Source organism: Taudactylus pleione, unplaced genomic scaffold (assembly GCF_031769625.1).
Source record: "Taudactylus pleione unplaced genomic scaffold, aTauple2 ptg000311l, whole genome shotgun sequence".
In the NCBI taxonomy this organism is placed as follows: Eukaryota; Metazoa; Chordata; class Amphibia; order Anura; family Myobatrachidae; genus Taudactylus; species Taudactylus pleione.
The window spans coordinates 192,401-210,166 of record NW_028284712.1 but is presented as its reverse complement, the minus strand read 5'-3'; the positions used below and the strand labels follow the sequence as shown (position 1 = coordinate 210,166).

General features: G+C 49.5%; 1 protein-coding gene across 1 annotated transcript in view; it reads left to right on the top strand.

The window, feature by feature from the left end:
* The window catches only part of UBAP1 (ubiquitin associated protein 1), a 45,074-nt gene that overhangs the window by 13,054 nt on the left and 14,254 nt on the right, over positions 1-17,766 (top strand). The window contains exons 2-4 of the mRNA XM_088442398.1: positions 5,267-5,307; positions 5,678-5,802; positions 10,057-10,911. Of these exons, the coding sequence (XP_088298524.1) occupies positions 5,274-5,307; positions 5,678-5,802; positions 10,057-10,911 (1,014 nt within the window). The 5' untranslated portion in view covers positions 5,267-5,273. The remainder of the gene's footprint in view (positions 1-5,266; positions 5,308-5,677; positions 5,803-10,056; positions 10,912-17,766) is intronic.

The window sequence follows — 17,766 nt, the reverse complement described above, 5'->3', positions numbered from 1 at the left end:
TTACTACTACTGCGGGCACTATTACAGAGGGCTTACTACTGGGGGGCACTATTACAGAGGGCTTACTACTGGGGGCACTATTACAGGAGGCTTACTACTGGGGGCACTATTACAGGAGGCTTACTACTGGGGGCACTATTACAGGGGGCTTGCTACTGGGGGCACTATTACAGGGGGCTTGCTACTGGGGGCACTATTACAGGGGGCACGCTACTGGGGACACTATTACAGGGGGCTTACTACTGGGGACACTATTACAGGGGGCTTACTACTGGGGACACTATTACAGGGGGCTTACTACTGAGGACACTATTACAGGGGGCTTACTACTGAGGACACTATTACAGGGGGCTTACTACTGAGGACACTATTACAGGGGGCTTACTACTGGGGCACTATTACAGGGGGCTTACTACTGAGGACACTATTACAGGGGGCTTACTACTGGGGCACTATTACAGGGGGCTTACTACTGGGGGCACTATTACAGGGGGCTTACTACTGGGGGAACTATTACAGGGGGCTTACTACTACTAGGTTCCCTGTTACAGGGGGCTTACTGCTACTGGGGTCACTATTACAGAGGGCTTACTACCGGGGGCACTATTACAGATGGCTTACTACCAGGGGCACTATTACAGGGGGCTTACTATTGGGGGCACTATTACAGGGGGCTTACTACTACTAGGTTCCCTGTTACAGGGGGCTTACTACTACTGGGGGCACTATTACAGAGGGCTTACTACTGGGGGCACTATTACAGGGGGCTTACTACACGGGGGCACTATTACAGGGGGCTTACTACTGGGTAACTATTACAGGGGGCTTACTACTGGGGCACTATTACAGGGGGCTTACTACTCTGGGCACTATTACAGGGGGCTTACTACTGGGGGCACTATTACAGGGGGCTTACTACATTGGGCACTATTACAGGGGGCTTACTACTGGGGGCACTATTACAGGGGGCTTACTACATTGGGCACTATTACAGGGGGCTTGCTACTGGGGGCACTATTACAGGGGGGCTTACTACTGGGGCACTATTACAGGGGGCTGGGCTTACTACTGGGGGCACTATTAAGGGGGCTTACTACTGGGGGCACTATTAGAGGGGGCTTGCTACTGGGGGCACTATTACAGGAGGCTTACTACTGGGGGCACTATTACAGGAGGTTTACTACTGGGGGCCCTATTACAGGGGGCTTGCTACTGGGGGCCCTATTACAGGGGGCTTGCTACTGGGGGCCCTATTACAGGGGGCTTGCTACTGGGGGCCCTATTACAGGGGGCTTGCTACTGGGGGCCCTATTACAGGGGGCTTACTACTCCCCTCCTCTGTGTGTTTTTCTTCCAGAGGATTGAGATCAACTTTGAGTGTAAAACGGCTATCAGCTGTGAATCATTTAATCACACTCAGAATATATCCATTTAGCAATCTATGCAAATTAGGTAACTTTAACTGGACAACCATCACTAAACTTGAACATGTCAAACACTCCCCCATGTGATGGAAGGGGTATTTTACATACTGCAACCTATATAAGACCAGACAATCGTGGACACTGACCTGGCTCCCTGCTGAGAAGGCTGTCAGGTGAAACATACGTCCAGGACAGGAAGGAGGGAGTGTCTGCTGTGCACGGCTGATCTCCCACTGGTGTCAGAAAGCTGTAACCACATCACACATCCCCCGCTGACATCTAGTCAGTGGTCAGGTACATTCCTCTTCTCCATGCTCTCTCTCAGCACCGTAGCCTGTCGGGGACACGCTGCTATGGTGTAAACATCAGTGTGCCCTGCCGCTTCCTGGCCTGCAGCAGAAGCAGTCTTTACTTTCTTCCTCAGCACTAGAACACCCAATTGTACTCTCATTGTGCAACCTATGTTACATCAAGTTGCAGAAAAGCAGATGTGACGCGGTGTTAGTGGTGCTGCGATTATTCACCTACCTTATCCATGGTGGATGATACAAAATGATCACATTGTGTTTATGAATGATTAATCTGCCGAAATTACAATTTCAATGTATAATACAGCACATTGGTTTAACTGCATGCAGGCAGAGAGAAGGTATATAAAGGTGGAAATACCATAGATGTGGTTGTGGTAATAGAATTGCCCTGTATAGAGCTGTTGTCATTAATTTTGATATTCTCAAATCGATGTGCTATTTACTTTGCTGACGCCATAATTTGGAAATTATGTTTTGTCTCAGGATAAACCTGTAAATTATATGAATATTGATAAAACATATCCATTTAATTTTTGTTTTTGATATCTCGCCGAAATTCTCTTATTACCCATAATTTTTCATGGGAAAGGAGCCATTGGACTTTGAACTACACCCATAACATTTTTATGGGAATAGAGATTTTTTCACTCTTGGAATTACATTCCTTTAAGCATGTACAGTCAGGTGTATAAATATTGGGACATTGACAGAATTTTCATATTTTGGCCTCTATTCACCACCACAATGGCTTTGAAATGAAACAAACAAGATGTGATTTAACTGCAGACTTTCAGATTTAATTTGAGGGTAATTACATCCAAATCAGGTGAACGGTGTAGGAATTACAATGGTTTCTATATGAGCCTCCCACTTTTTAAGGGGCCAAAAGTAATGGGACAAACTAAACAATCCTAAATCTAACTTTCACTTTTTAATACTTTGTTGCAAATCCTTTGCAGGCAATTACAGCCTGAAGTCTGGAACGCATAGACATCACCAGACGCTGGGTTTCATCCCTGGTGATGCTCTGCCAGGCCTCTACTGCAAATGTCTTCAGTTCCTCCTTGTTCTTGGGGCATTTTCCCTTCAGTGTTGTCTTCATCAAGTGAAATGCATGCTCAATCGGATTCAGGTCAGGGGATTGACTTGGCCATTGCATAACTTTCCACTTTTTAGCCGTAAAAAAACTCTTTGGTTGCTTTTGCAGTATGCTTCGGGTCATTGTTCATCTGCACTGTGAAGCGCCGTCCAATGAGTTCTGAAGCATTTGACTGAATATGAGCATATAATATTGCCCAAAATACTTCAGAATTCATTCTGCTGCTTTTGTCAGCAGTCACATCATCAATAAATACAAGGGAACCAGTTCCCATGGCAGCCATACATGCCCACGCCATGACACTACCACCACCATGCTTCACTGATGTGGTGGTATGTTTTGGATCATGAGCAGTTCCTTTCCTTCTCCATACTCTTCTCTTCCCATCACTCTGGTACAAGTTGATCTTTGTCTCATCTGTCCATAGGATGTTGTTCCAGAACTGTAATGGCTTTTTTAGATGTTGTTTGGCAAACTCTAATCTGGTATTCCTGTTTTTGTGGCTCACCAATGGTTTACATCTTGTGGTGAACCCTCTATTTTGACTCTTGTGAAGTCTTCTTCTCTTGATTGTTGACTTTGACACACATACACCTATCTCCTGGAGAGTGTTCTTGATTTGGCCAACTTTTGTGAAGGGGTTTTTCTTCACCAGGGAAATAATTCTTCTGTCATCCACCACAGTTGTTTTCCGTGGTCTTCCGGGTCTTTTGGTGTTGCTGAGCTCTCCGGTGCGTTCTTTCTTTTTAAGAATGTTCCAAACAGTTGATTTGGCCACACCTAATGTTTTTGCTATCTCTCTGATGGGTTTGTTTTGATTTCTCAGCCTAATGATGGCTTGCTTCACTGATAGTGACAGCTCTTTGGATCTCATATTGAGAGTCGACAGCAACTGATTCCAAATGCAAATGTCACACCTAGAATCAACTCCAGACCTTTTACCTGCTTAATTGATAATGAAATCACACTATCACACACCTGATACTCAAATGATCATTATACACAGGTCACACTGATATCACACACCTGATACTCACTGATCACTATACACAGGTCACACTGATATCACACACCTGATACTCACTGATCACTATACACAGGTCACACTGATATCACACAACTGATGCTCACTGATCACTATACACAGGTCACACTGACATCACATTCCTGATGCACTTTGACCACTATACACAGGTCACACTGATCTTAATATACAGGTCACACCTGATACACAGTGATTATACATCGGTTACATCGATCACAATACACAGGTAACACTAATATCACACACCTGATACACACTGATCACTATATACAGGACACACCTGATACACAGTGATTATACATCGGTTACCTCGATCACAATACACAGGTAACACTAATATCACACACCTGATACACACTGATCACTATATACAGGTCACACTCATATGTACCACCTTTTTGTCTTCCTATCTAGAAATAAATGTTGCAACAGGGAATAGTGATGATCATTAGGAACTATTGAGTAGTAATTAGCACAGACTCTGCCTGATTAAGCAATGTTTGCACCCAGTCCACGCCGCATTCACTGGCGGAAACATGGACTTGGCGCCACACATTGTGCGCTCTCCACTAAATGTCACTGGTGTTTCTATGTGGTCAGAAGGTGAGCTCAGCGCACAGTACGCTGATATGTAAGGCGCCATGCTCCCTGCACGGAGCAGCACATACATCTCCACCCACCCGCTCTACCTTCGCTCCACCCACCCGCTCTACCTTCGCTCCACCCACCCGCTCTACCTTCGCTCCACCCACCCGCTCTACCTTCGCTCCACCCACCCGCTCTACCTTCGCTCCACCCACCCGCTCTACCTTCGCTCCACCCACCCGCTCTACCTTCGCTCCACCCACCCGCTCTACCTTCGCTCCACCCACCCGCTCTACCTTCGCTCCACCCACCCGCTCTACCTTCGCTCCACCCACCCGCTCTACCTTCGCTCCACTCACCCGCTCTACCTTCGCTCCACCCACCCGCTCTACCTTCGCTCCACCCACCCGCTCTACCTTCGCTCCAACCCACCCGCTCTACCTTCGCTCCACCCACCCGCTCTACCTTCGCTCCACCCACCCGCTCTACCTTCGCTCCACTCTGGAGGAGGGGGATCTTACCTGATGTAATGAGGTCTGTCCGCCCCGGGACGAGCTAGTGCTTCCCTTACCTTTATACACTGGTGGCAACCGTGTAGTGGGCAGCGTCATACATACGGCTTCATTGTACAACACTGTATATGCAGATAGCTATAAAGACTGCCTTATGTCTTGTCTTCCTGTATGTAATGGTTTACATTGGTTGTGTAATTATCTCCGTCATTATCTGAGCTCCTGTATGTTGTACTATGTTTATATATCTTATTCTACACAAAAACTATTATATTTGTCTTTTCTTACAGACTCTAAATGGCTTCTAGGAAGTCCACGTCAGATATACATGGTAAGCGTATATTATAATATTGGTGGTGACTATCGCATGGTTCTTTCAGTAATGGTGCAGGCCTAATTTTATTCCACGTGCCCCCCTCCCCACCCCACTGCAACATTAATTCATTTCCCGGATATACGACGGGCTGAAAGAAACACTATTTTTTTTTTACTGTGAAATAATAATATTTTTTATTATATACATGTACAGTATATCTATATTTCATGCTTGGCTGGAAAATTTCCACAGTACAGGGACCCTTAGCAGGTCTCTGGTAACGTATCAGTTACATACAGGGATCTGTGCTCCTCATACAGATGTTAGTCATTGTGACGGTGCTTATAGGATCAGCCGCTCAGTATTGCTGCTACTTTTATCCCAGGGCCTTTCAGCTACCTAGAGGACGTCCCCTTCAAGATCGGTGAGAAGTTTAGGGTCCCGGATAAAGTTGGCTTGCCTATCGGGTTCTGTGTGCCGGACATCAGCCAGCTCATCGGCGAGGTTCAGGTGAGTGTCCCTAGCCGAGATTACAATGTGTATGGTATTCATGGAATGGCTGATTCTGCTAAGAACCTTAGTGCAGAGTACCGGCCGCTTTCACACCTGAATAATGCTATAAACGGGATTCTAATGACCTGTAAGCTTGGAGCAAAATCGCTAAACAACTGACACCTTGTAACCATTCTAAATGCTTCTTCAGAGACTCCGGTCACTGTGTATTGGTGCTCTAGTGAGTTTGCAGGAGCTCGTAAGCGTGTTCTTTATTACATAGGGGCAATGATATGCATTTATCACATAGTAGTCATTTATATTATTTGCAAATACATTATTTTCTTCTGTTTACCTGTCACTGTGTCCTCTGGTCTGTGTGTGTGTGACCCCATGTTTACCTGTCGCTGTGTCCTCTGGTCTGTGTGTGACCCCATGTTTACCTGTCGCTGTGTCCTCTGGTCTGTGTGTGTGTGACCCCATGTTTACCTGTCGCTGTGTCCTCTGGTCTGTATGTGACCCCATGTTTTCCTGTCGCTGTGCCCTCTGAGTGTGGTCCTGTCATTGTGTCCACCCTGTCAGTATATTTGCAGTTTGGATTGCCCTTGTGATCAGACATCAGAAAGCACCTATCCTTTATAGATCAGAGATGGTATTATTATCATTTATATATATGGCGCCACAAGTGTTCCGCAGCGCTTTACAAAGTACATGAACAAATAAGTAACCAGTGACTTACATTACAATACAATACAGGACATGGATAATAAACATATATTTGCGACACTTATGCCCACATAAGCAGCCGAGTGGTGGTTGCCCTATTGGGGAGTAAGAGTTTGGAGGGGAAGATGAGCTGAGCAGCAGTAAGGACAGACTAGAGAGGAGAGAGATGGGAGTTGGGGAGGCCAGATAGGAGGAGGTTACAGTAGTCCAATCTGGAGATGACCAGTGAGTGTATGAGTGTTTTTGTAGCATCCTGGATGAGGAAGGGTCTGATCTTTGGAAATATTCTTGAGATGGAAACGACAGGACTGTGAGAGGTGCTGGATATGTGGTTAGAAGGAGAGGGAGGAGTCCAGGATGACTCCAAGACAACGCACTTTGGGACTAGATGAGATGGTTATGCCATCTATTATAGCGTTCCCGCTAGGCTGTTTTAGCGGGGCGCGGCGCCCTGCCCTCCTTCTGGAGGGCAAAAAGCACCCTGCCCTCCAGGAGGAGGGCAAAAAGCGCCCTGCCCTCACAGCCTGCGGGAGCCGTTCTCACCCGCGGGACGCAGTGTCCCGCGGGTGGAGAAACATGCGGTGACCCGGTCACCGCCGGAGAATAGACGCCGGGCGCATGCGCCCGGCATCTATTCTCCCTGTCTGCAGGGCTTGGGAGCTGCCTGGCGTGTCCGTAAGTGCCGGGCACGCCCCCAAGAGTGACGAAAAGGGGACGCGTCTTATAGACACGCCCCCTTTTCCGATGACCACGCCCCCTTCTCGGCCGTGCGCGCACGCCTTCGACGCGCGCACGGGCATGCCCTCTCTAGCTCCGGCGCCCTGCCTCCCGCCGGAGCTAGAGGAAACACTATATTAATAAAGAAATAGTGGGACATGATGTTATGTGGGAGGGTGGGAAGACGATCAACCCAGTCTTAGACATATTAAGTTTGAGAAATCGCTGGGACATCCAGGAAGAGATAGCAGAGAGATAGTTAGAGATACGAGTCATTAGAGAGGGGGAAAGATCAGGCGAGGAAAGGTAGATCTGAGTGTCTTCAGCATAGAGATGATAATGGGGGTCAAAAGAGCGGATGAGTTTACCTAGAGAGGACGTATAGAGAGAGAATAGGAGAGGTCCAGGAACATAACCCTGGGGAACACCTACTGTAAGAGGCTGTGGGGGGGATGAGTCGTCATCCCCCCCACAGCGGAAAGGAAAACCGAGAAGGAACGGTCAGAGAGGTCGGAGGACATCCAGGAGAGAGCAGCGTCACGTTAGTGAAGGATTTGCAGTAGTAGAGGGTGGTCCACAGTGTCAAAAGCAGCAGAGAGGTCAAGGAGAATGAGCAGAGAGTAGTGGCCCTGGGATTTTGCAGCAAGGAGGTCGTTGCTGACTTTTCTGAGGGCAGTTTCAGTGGAGTGGAGAGAACGGAAGCCAGACTGAAAAGGATCAAGGAGGGAGTGGGAGGAAAGAAATGTGGTGAGGTGGTTGTAGACAATACGTTCAAGGAGTTTGGAGGCAAAAGAGAGGAGAGATGGGTCGGTAGTTAGAGAGAATGTTAGGATCAAGGTTAGGTTTTTTAAGAATGGGGGAGACAAGGGCATGCTTGAATGCAGAAGGAACAGTGCCAGAAGAGAGGGAGAGATTAAGGAGGTGGGCAAGATGGGAGCAGACAGAAGAAGAGAGGAAGTGGAGGAGGCGGGAGGGGAAAGGGTCGAGGGGAGAGGTGGAAGGGGGGGGGAGGACTGGATAAGGGCCTTAACTTCCTCTCCAGTTACAGGGGAGAAGGATGTTAGAGTTGGTAAAGTTGATGGGGTAAGGTGATTTGGGAAAGGAGGAGGTGGAGAGCTGGGGGACTGGTTGGATATGATGTCCTGACGTATGGAATCAATTTTAGATGTAAAATAGGTAGCAAAGTCAGTGGCAGAGAGCAATGAGGGGAGACGAGGAGGGAGTTGAAGGTGGAAAAGAGGCGCTGGGGATGTGAGGACTGGGAGGAGATGAGAGATTCTTGAAATATGACTGTTTAGAGCGGGAAAGGGCAGCACTGTAGGATGACAGCATGAATTTGAAATGAAGAAAATCTGCCTGAGAGCGTGATCTTCTCCACTGTCGCTCGGCGGTTCGTGAACATTTTTGCAGGTATCTGGTGCATTTGGAATGCCAGTGTTGAGGTGTGGATCTTCGGGGGTGAGTAGTGATCGCCGGAGCAACAGTCAAGAGCAGAAGTAAGGGACGAGTTGTATAGGGAATCAGCTTGTTCAGCGCAGGAGAAAGAGAGTACAGGGGCTAGAAGTGAGTCAAGTAGGGAAGAAAAGAAAGCAGTGTCAGCTTCAATGTTCTGCTTAGTGATGATGGTTTTCGGAGGTAGAGGAGGGGAAGGAGAGAGGGATAGGTTAAAAGAGAGAATGTGATGGTCAGAGAGGGGGAATGGGGAATTGGAGTAATCAGAAATATCACAACGGTGAGTGAATACCAGATCAAGCAATTACCCATTTGCATGGGAGGGTGAGGAGGTCCATTGGGAGAGACCAAATGATGATGTGAGGGTAAGGAGTTTGGAAGCAGAGAGTTCAGTGGGGATATCAATTGGAATATTGAAGTCACCTAGGATAATAGAGGGAAGGTCTGAGGAGAGAAAGTGAGTCAGCCAGGAAGCAAAGTTGTCAAGGAACTTGGAGGGAGAGCCAGGGGGAAGGTAAATGGCAGCTACTCGGAGGTGTACTGGTTGGAAGAGGCGTATAGCATGAACTTCAAATGTGGAGAATGTAAGGGATTGTTCTGAGGGTATAAGTTGGTATGAGTAACCAGGGGATAGAAGGACCCCAACACCACCACCATGGCGACCCCCAGGCCTGGGGGTGTGGGAGAAGGTGAGGCCCCCATAGGAGAGATCTGCAGGAGAAGTGGTGTCAGAGGGTAAAATCCAGGTTTCAGTAATGGCAAGGAGATTCTGGGAGTTGGAGATGAAAAGGTCATGGGTGGGGGCCAGCTTGTTACAGACTGATCTGGCATTCCAGAGGGCACAGGAAAGAGGGACAGAGTTGATAGGAGAAATGTGAATGAGATTGTCAGGGTTGCTATAGTGTGGAGATGAGATTACTTTGGGTTGACCGAGATGAATAGAGTGTAGGGATCATTCGGGCTCCTGTGCTTGGGGGGGGGGAACCTGTAGGAGGTGGGCAGGGAAGGAAATTAAGGAGATGTGAATGGAGGTGGGGTAAAGTGACAGGGAGAGAAGTGAGGGAGGAGAGATTAGCAGTGGGGTAGTAGGATCCTTGGGGGTATAAGATAAAGAAAATAGAGTAATGGGGGAAGAGGGGGAGGAAGGCAGAGAGAGAAGGGCAAGATAGGAGGAGGTGGAGGAGACCAGGGGGAAAGGGGGCTACCCTTTAGTGTGATGGTACATGCAGCTCACAGAGGTTGGGATGACAGGCTGGATTGTGCCGCAAACATAATCACTGACTAAGATCACTCTATCTCTTGCTCTCTCTCGCTGAGCCCAGTACTGGGACTTCCAGAATGTGTATAATAATCAGCATCTTTGTGTTTTATTCCCAGTATGACTTCTCCCTGGAAAAGAAGACCATTCAGTGGGCCGAGGAGATTAAACAGATCAAAATTGCCCAGAGAGAAGCCGAGCTGAAGGCGGAAGTGGCCCGTTCCCATGCGAACGCGGACACCCCAGGAGAGAGCGAGGGGGATGAAAGCAGGGGGCCCCCACCTCCCATCAACCACTTCCTGGCCAGTCTCCAGCACAACAACATCATGACTCCTACCCCCGCCGTACAGCAAAAAGTGCTGAGTGCGCCTCACACCCTGGCGGATTTCAACCCCGCTGACTTCGAGTGCGAGGAAGACCCCTTTGACAAGTTAGAATTAAAAACTATTGATGAGAAAGAAGAATTAAGGAACATTCTTTATGTCCATATTTTGCCTGATCCAAGCCCGGACTCCTGTAAGCCTGAAACGGAGAAAGACGAGGAGACATTCGCTATCAAGGAACAAGAAGCCTTGGACTTTAAGCACCCCCGCAAACCCAATGGTTTGATCACTTTGCCACAGATGGAAAACTGTGAGAACTTGCCCCCGTCTGCCAAAGTGTCACTCGCCCCCATAGACTTGGTCAGCAATATTAAATCCCTCTCTTTCCCCAAACTGGACTCTGACGAGGGCGATCAGAAGATTGCATTCACACGCGCTGCCTGCCCGCCCAACGGCACTTATCTGGAATCCTTAAAATCTAGCTCTCCACACAATGGCAGTGCAATGAACGGGCACCTCGGGTGGGACCCGTCCCTGCATTTAGACAGTGGGACGACACAGTCAACGTTACCTCCTTTGTCTCTGGCCACCGTTGTATCTGTTGCTGGTACTGAAGGTTTATCAAAAACCTGTTTGAGCGGTAACATGCAGGTAAGAAGCGCCATTCTTCCCCCTGTTTCCCGTGACCTCCGTACATATTGTGTATATTAGCGTTGGGCTCTGAGCTTTTCTCCATGGCCCCCAATAGTAATTGAGGAATAAAGTTAGCTTGTGTGCAACAAAAACTCATGTAAACATTTTGCTTCCCAGGAGCAGTGTTCTCCTGTGTTCTGCTGAGAGTCCTAAGACTCTGACGTACGTGTGTGTGTGTGTGTGTGTGTGTGTGGTGGTGGTCTAGATCTCTTGAATATATGTAAACTGCAGTCCTCCTACTGTGCACTTAAATTGAATAAAAGTGGGTCTTTTGCAGTGTAGCAATGTAAGAGGAGAGGCGGCAGTGTAGGGATGTAAGAGGAGAGGCGGCAGTGTAGGGATGTAAGAGGAGAGGCGGCAGTGTAGGTAGAGGAGAAGCGGCAGTGTGGGAATGTAAGAGGGGAGGCGGCAGTGTGGGAATGTAAGAGGGGAGGCGGCAGTGTGGGAATGTAAGAGGGGAGGCGGCAGTGTAGGGATGTAAGAGGGAGAGGCGGCAGTGTAGGGATGTAAGAGGAGAGGCGGCAGTGTGGGAATGTAAGAGGAGAGGCGGCAGTGTGGGAATGTAAGAGGGACAGGCGGCAGTGTGGGAATGTGTGTGTGTGGTGGTGGTGGTCTAGATCTCTTGAATATATGTAAACTGCAGTCCTCCTACTGTGCACTTAAATTGAATAAAAGTGGGTCTTTTGCAGTGTAGCAATGTAAGAGGAGAGGCGGCAGTGTAGGGATGTAAGAGGAGAGGCGGCAGTGTAGGGATGTAAGAGGAGAGGCGGCAGTGTAGTAGAGGAGAGGCAGCAGTGTAGGGATGTAAGAGGGGAGGCGGCAGTGTAGGGATGTAAGAGGAGAGGCGGCAGTGTAGGTAGAGGAGAAGCGGCAGTGTGGGAATGTAAGAGGGGAGGCGGCAGTGTGGGAATGTAAGAGGGGAGGCGGCAGTGTAGGGATGTAAGAGGGGAGGCGGCAGTGTAGGGATGTAAGAGGAGAGGCGGCAGTGTAGGTAGAGGAGAAGCGGCAGTGTGGGAATGTAAGAGGGGAGGCGGCAGTGTGGGAATGTAAGAGGGGAGGCGGCAGTGTGGGAATGTAAGAGGGGAGGCGGCAGTGTAGGGATGTAAGAGGGAGAGGCGGCAGTGTAGGGATGTAAGAGGAGAGGCGGCAGTGTGGGAATATAAGAGGGACAGGCGGCAGTGTGGGAATGTAAGAGGAGAGGCGGCAGTGTAGGGATGTAAGAGGGAGAGGCGGCAGTGTAGGGATGTAAGAGGAGAGGCGGCAGTGTAGGGATGTAAGAGGAGAGGCGGCAGTGTAGGGATGTAAGAGGAGAGGCGGCAGTGTAGGGATGTAAGAGGGGAGGCGGCAGTGTAGGGATGTAAGAGGGGAGGCGGCAGTGTAGGGATGTAAGAGGAGAAGCGGCAGTGTGGGAATGTAAGAGGAGAGGCGGCAGTGTAGGGATGTAAGAGGGGAGGCGGCATTGTAGGGATGTAAGAGGGGAGGCGGCAGTGTAGGGATGTAAGAGGGGAGGCGGCAGTGTAGTGATGTAAGTGGAGAAGCGGCAGTGTGGGAATGTAAGAGGGGAGGCGGCAGTGTAGGGATGTAAGAGGGGAGGCGGCAGTGTAGGGATGTAAGAGGGGAGGCGGCAGTGTAGGGATGTAAGAGGGGAGGCGGCAGTGTAGGGATGTAAGAGGAGAGGCGGCAGTGTAGGAATGTAAGAGGAGAGGCGGCAGTGTAGGGATGTAAGAGGAGAGGCGGCAGTTTAGGAATGTAAGAGGAGAGGCGGCAGTGTAGGAATGTAAGAGGAGAGGCGGCAGTGTAGGGATGTAAGAGGAGAGGCGGCAGTGTAGGTAGAGGAGAGGCGGCAGTGTAGGGATGTAAGAGGAGAGACGGCAGTGTAGGGATGTAAGAGGAGAAGCGGCAGTGTGGGAATGTAAGAGGAGAGGCGGCAGTGTAGGGATGTAAGAGGGGAGGCGGCATTGTAGGGATGTAAGAGGGGAGGTGGCAGTGTAGGGATGTAAGAGGGGAGGCGGCAGTGTAGGGATGTAAGTGGAGAAGCGGCAGTGTGGGAATGTAAGAGGGGAGGCGGCAGTGTAGGGATGTAAGAGGGGAGGCGGCAGTGTAGGGATGTAAGAGGAGAGGCGGCATTGTAGGAATGTAAGAGGAGAGGCGGCAGTGTAGGTAGAGGAGAGGCGGCAGTGTAGGAATGTAAGAGGAGAGGCGGCAGTGTAGGTAGAGGAGAGGCGGCAGTGTAGGGATGTAAGAGGAGAAGCGGCAGTGTGGGAATGTAAGAGGAGAGGCGGCAGTGTAGGGATGTAAGAGGAGAGGCGGCAGTGTAGGGATGTAAGAGGAGAGGCGGCAGTGTAGGGATGTAAGAGGAGAGGCGGCAGTGTGGGAATGTAAGAGGGACAGGCGGCAGTGTGGGAATGTAAGAGGAACAGGCGGCAGTGTGGGAATGTAAGACGAGAGGCGGCAGTGTAGGGATGTAAGAGGAGAGGCGGCAGTGTGGGAATGTAAGAGGAGAGGCGGCAGTGTGGGAATGTAAGAGGAGAGGCGGCAGTGTGGGAATGTAAGAGGAGAGGCGGCAGTGTGGGAATGTAAGAGGAGAGGCGGCAGTGTAGGGATGTAAGAGGAGAGGCGGCAGTGTAGGGATGTAAGAGGAGAGGCGGCAGTGTAGGAATGTAAGAGGAGAGGCGGCAGTGTAGGTAGAGGAGAGATGGCAGTGTAGGGATGTAAGAGGAGAGGCGGCAGTGTAGGGATGTAAGAGGAGAGGCGGCAGTGTAGGGATGTAAGAGGAGAGGCGGCAGTGTAGGGATGTAAGAGGAGAGGCGGCAGTGTAGGGATGTAAGAGGAGAGGCGGCAGTGTAGGGATGTAAGAGGAGAGGCGGCAGTGTGGGAATGTAAGAGGGACAGGCGGCAGTGTAGGGATGTAAGAGGAGAGGCGGCAGTGTGGGAATGTAAGAGGGACAGGCGGCAGTGTAGGGATGTAAGAGGAGAGGCGGCAGTGTAGGGATGTAAGAGGGAGAGGCGGCAGTGTAGGGATGTAAGAGGGAGAGGCGGCAGTGTAGGGATGTAAGAGGGAGAGGCGGCAGTGTAGGGATGTAAGAGGGAGAGGCGGCAGTGTAGGGATGTAAGAGGAGAGGCGGCAGTGTAGGGATGTAAGAGGAGAGGCGGCAGTGTGGGAATGTAAGAGGGACAGGCGGCAGTGTGGGAATGTAAGAGGAACAGGCGGCAGTGTGGGAATGTAAGAGGAGAGGCGGCAGTGTAGGGATGTAAGAGGAGATGCGGCAGTGTAGGGATGTAAGAGGAGAGGCGGCAGTGTTGGAATCGGCAGTGTGAGAATGTAAGCAAATGATGGTTTGGCGCGATAGATCACAGCAGCACGCAGAGACACTGGGGAGAAAATCCTGATAGCATGCACTTTAAAAGATAGTGAGAGATGGAACATTTGGGACCCTGATTGTGGGAGCCATGTTTTCTTATTGCTAGAAGGTTGAGCTGGTTACAGACAGTGCATTACATACGGCACATTTAGCTGATTTAGGTGCAGATACAATTATCTACAGCTCGCGTTGCGCAGTTTTACCTGTATTACTGGCGGATTCTGTCCCCACCTCCATAGGGTACGAGCAGAGTCTGCCTTCAGACAATAATGCACGGAAGCCCCCAGCGTTTTCTGCCCGTTAGAGGGTGATGGGAGACAGGTGGTGTGCCGCAATGTTTTCAGTAGCTCACTTACAGAAGGTGAACATGGGGTATGGCTCAGGCGGAGGAGCTGCATATATGTCCAGCATTCAGGGGGAAATGTATCAAGCTTTCTCCACCAAGGTTTGATACATCCCTTCCTCAGTGTCCGATCATGTTTCAACAGTCCCCACCAGCATCTGGTGTTTTGGGGCTATATATGAGACTTAGAGCCAGCCTGACTGCAGGCATGTATGGGACAGCTTTAGGTTTCAGTCTCAGTGATGTGTAGGGCACAGCAGTATCTAACCAGTGATATGTAGGGCACAGCAGTATCTAACCAGTAATCAGTCTCAGTGATGTGTAGGGCACAGCAGTATCTAACCAGTAATCAGTCTCAGTGATGTGTAGGGCACAGCAGTATCTAACCAGTAATCAGTCTCAGTGATGTTTAGGGTACAGCAGTATCTAACCAGTAATCAGTCTCAGTGATGTGTAGGGCACAGCAGTATCTAACCAGTAATCAGTCTCAGTGATGTGTAGGGCACAGCAGTATCTAACCAGTAATCAGTCTCAGTGATGTGTAGGGCACAGCAGTATCTAACCAGTAATCAGTCTCAGTGATGTGTAGGGCACAGCAGTATCTATCCAGTAATCAGTCTCAGTGATGTGTAGGGCACAGCAGTATCTAACCAGTAATCAGTCTCAGTGATGTGTAGGGCACAGCAGTATCTAACCAGTAATCAGTCTGTGATGTGTAGGGCACAGCAGTATCTATCCAGTAATCAGTCTCAGTGATATGTAGGGCACAGCAGTATCTAACCAGTAATCAGTCTCAGTGATGTGTAGGGCACAGCAGTATCTAACCAGTAATCAGTCTCAGTGATGTGTAGGGCACAGCAGTATCTAGCCAGTAATCAGTCTCAGTGATGTTTAGGGTACAGCAGTATCTAACCAGTAATCAGTCTCAGTGATGTGTAGGGCACAGCAGTATCTAACCAGTAATCAGTCTCAGTGATGTGTAGGGCACAGCAGTATCTAACCAGTAATCAGTCTGTGATGTGTAGGGCACAGCAGTATCTATCCAGTAATCAGTCTCAGTGATGTGTAGGGCACAGCAGTATCTAACCAGTAATCAGTCTCAGTGATGTGTAGGGCACAGCAGTATCTAACCAGTAATCAGTCTGTGATGTGTAGGGCACAGCAGTATCTATCCAGTAATCAGTCTCAGTGATGTGTAGGGCACAGCAGTATCTAACCAGTAATCAGTCTCAGTGATGTGTAGGGCACAGCAGTATCTAACCAGTAATCAGTCTCAGTGATGTGTAGGGCACAGCAGTATCTAACCAGTAATCAGTCTGTGATGTGTAGGGCACAGCAGTATCTATCCAGTAATCAGTCTCAGTGATATGTAGGGCACAGCAGTATCTAACCAGTAATCAGTCTCAGTGATGTGTAGGGCACAGCAGTATCTAACCAGTAATCAGTCTCAGTGATGTGTAGGGCACAGCAGTATCTAGCCAGTAATCAGTCTCAGTGATGTTTAGGGTACAGCAGTATCTAACCAGTAATCAGTCTCAGTGATGTGTAGGGCACAGCAGTATCTAACCAGTAATCAGTCTCAGTGATGTGTAGGGCACAGCAGTATCTAACCAGTAATCAGTCTGTGATGTGTAGGGCACAGCAGTATCTATCCAGTAATCAGTCTCAGTGATGTGTAGGGCACAGCAGTATCTAACCAGTAATCAGTCTCAGTGATGTGTAGGGCACAGCAGTATCTAACCAGTAATCAGTCTGTGATGTGTAGGGCACAGCAGTATCTATCCAGTAATCAGTCTCAGTGATGTGTAGGGCACAGCAGTATCTAACCAGTAATCAGTCTGTGATGTGTAGGGCACAGCAGTATCTAACCAGTAATCAGTCTGTGATGTGTAGGGCACAGCAGTATCTAACCAGTAATCAGTCTGTGATGTGTAGGGCACAGCAGTATCTAACCAGTAATCAGTCTCAGTGATGTGTAGGGCACAGCAGTATCTAACCAGTAATCAGTCTCAGTGATGTTTAGGGTACAGCAGTATCTAACCAGTAATCAGTCTGTGATGTGTAGGGCACAGCAGTATCTAACCAGTAATCAGTCTCAGTGATGTTTAGGGTACAGCAGTATCTAACCAGTAATCAGTCTCAGTGATGTGTAGGGCACAGCAGTATCTAACCAGTAATCAGTCTCAGTGATGTTTAGGGCACAGCAGTATCTATCCAGTAATCAGTTTCAGTGATGTGTAGGGCACAGCAGTATCTAACCAGTAATCAGTCTCAGTGATGTTTATGGCACAGCAGTATCTATCCAGTAATCAGTTTCAGTGATGTGTAGGGCACAGCAGTATCTAACCAGTAATCAGTCTCAGTGATGCAAGACCAATCTAAGTAGTCATAGGGTTACTCAGAACTGTGAGAAATGAATGATGTACGACCGATGCTGCATCTCTGGGCGCAGAAGCCGCAGGTGGGCGCCTCATTACTTTCCCTCGGCATCTGCGACATTTGCCTATGTTTGGCCAGCGGCTGCGTACACAGTCGGCGTTCGCGTACAGCTATGAATTGGGGCCATATATGCATGTTAGACATATAGTGCCCGGTCCCCTTTCCTGTGTAGTGTATATATACATAGAGGCACATATTGCCCACCTGGTATCATGTCGCCTCTTAATTTCACCAGTATTCCCAGGCGTGGCCCGAAAAGGAGGCCAGGCCACGGGGAAAGGGGGCGTATCTTCAGGACGCGCCCCCTTTTTATCACTCTCGGTGGTGTGCCAGGCACTTACGGGCTGGTCCCAAGCGCACGTGTCGCTATACCCTCAATTTTCCCCACCCACGGGACACTGCGGCCCGCCGGTGGGGCTGGCACCTGGCAGGCAGGCCAAGGGGAGTAGGGCGCATTCTGCCCTTTTGAAATCGGGCAGGACGCGGCGCCCCGCTAAAACAGCCTGGCGGAAACGCTATACTCGGTGGCCATGAGACAGCGGCCTGATGCACGTGTTCCCAAGCATACCCACCGCTGCACCAAATTCTCAGGCAGCAGGCACTGCCTACAGATAGGGAGCTGCAGCTTCCGGCATCTCACCGTGCCAGTAATACAATATAGGCAATGGC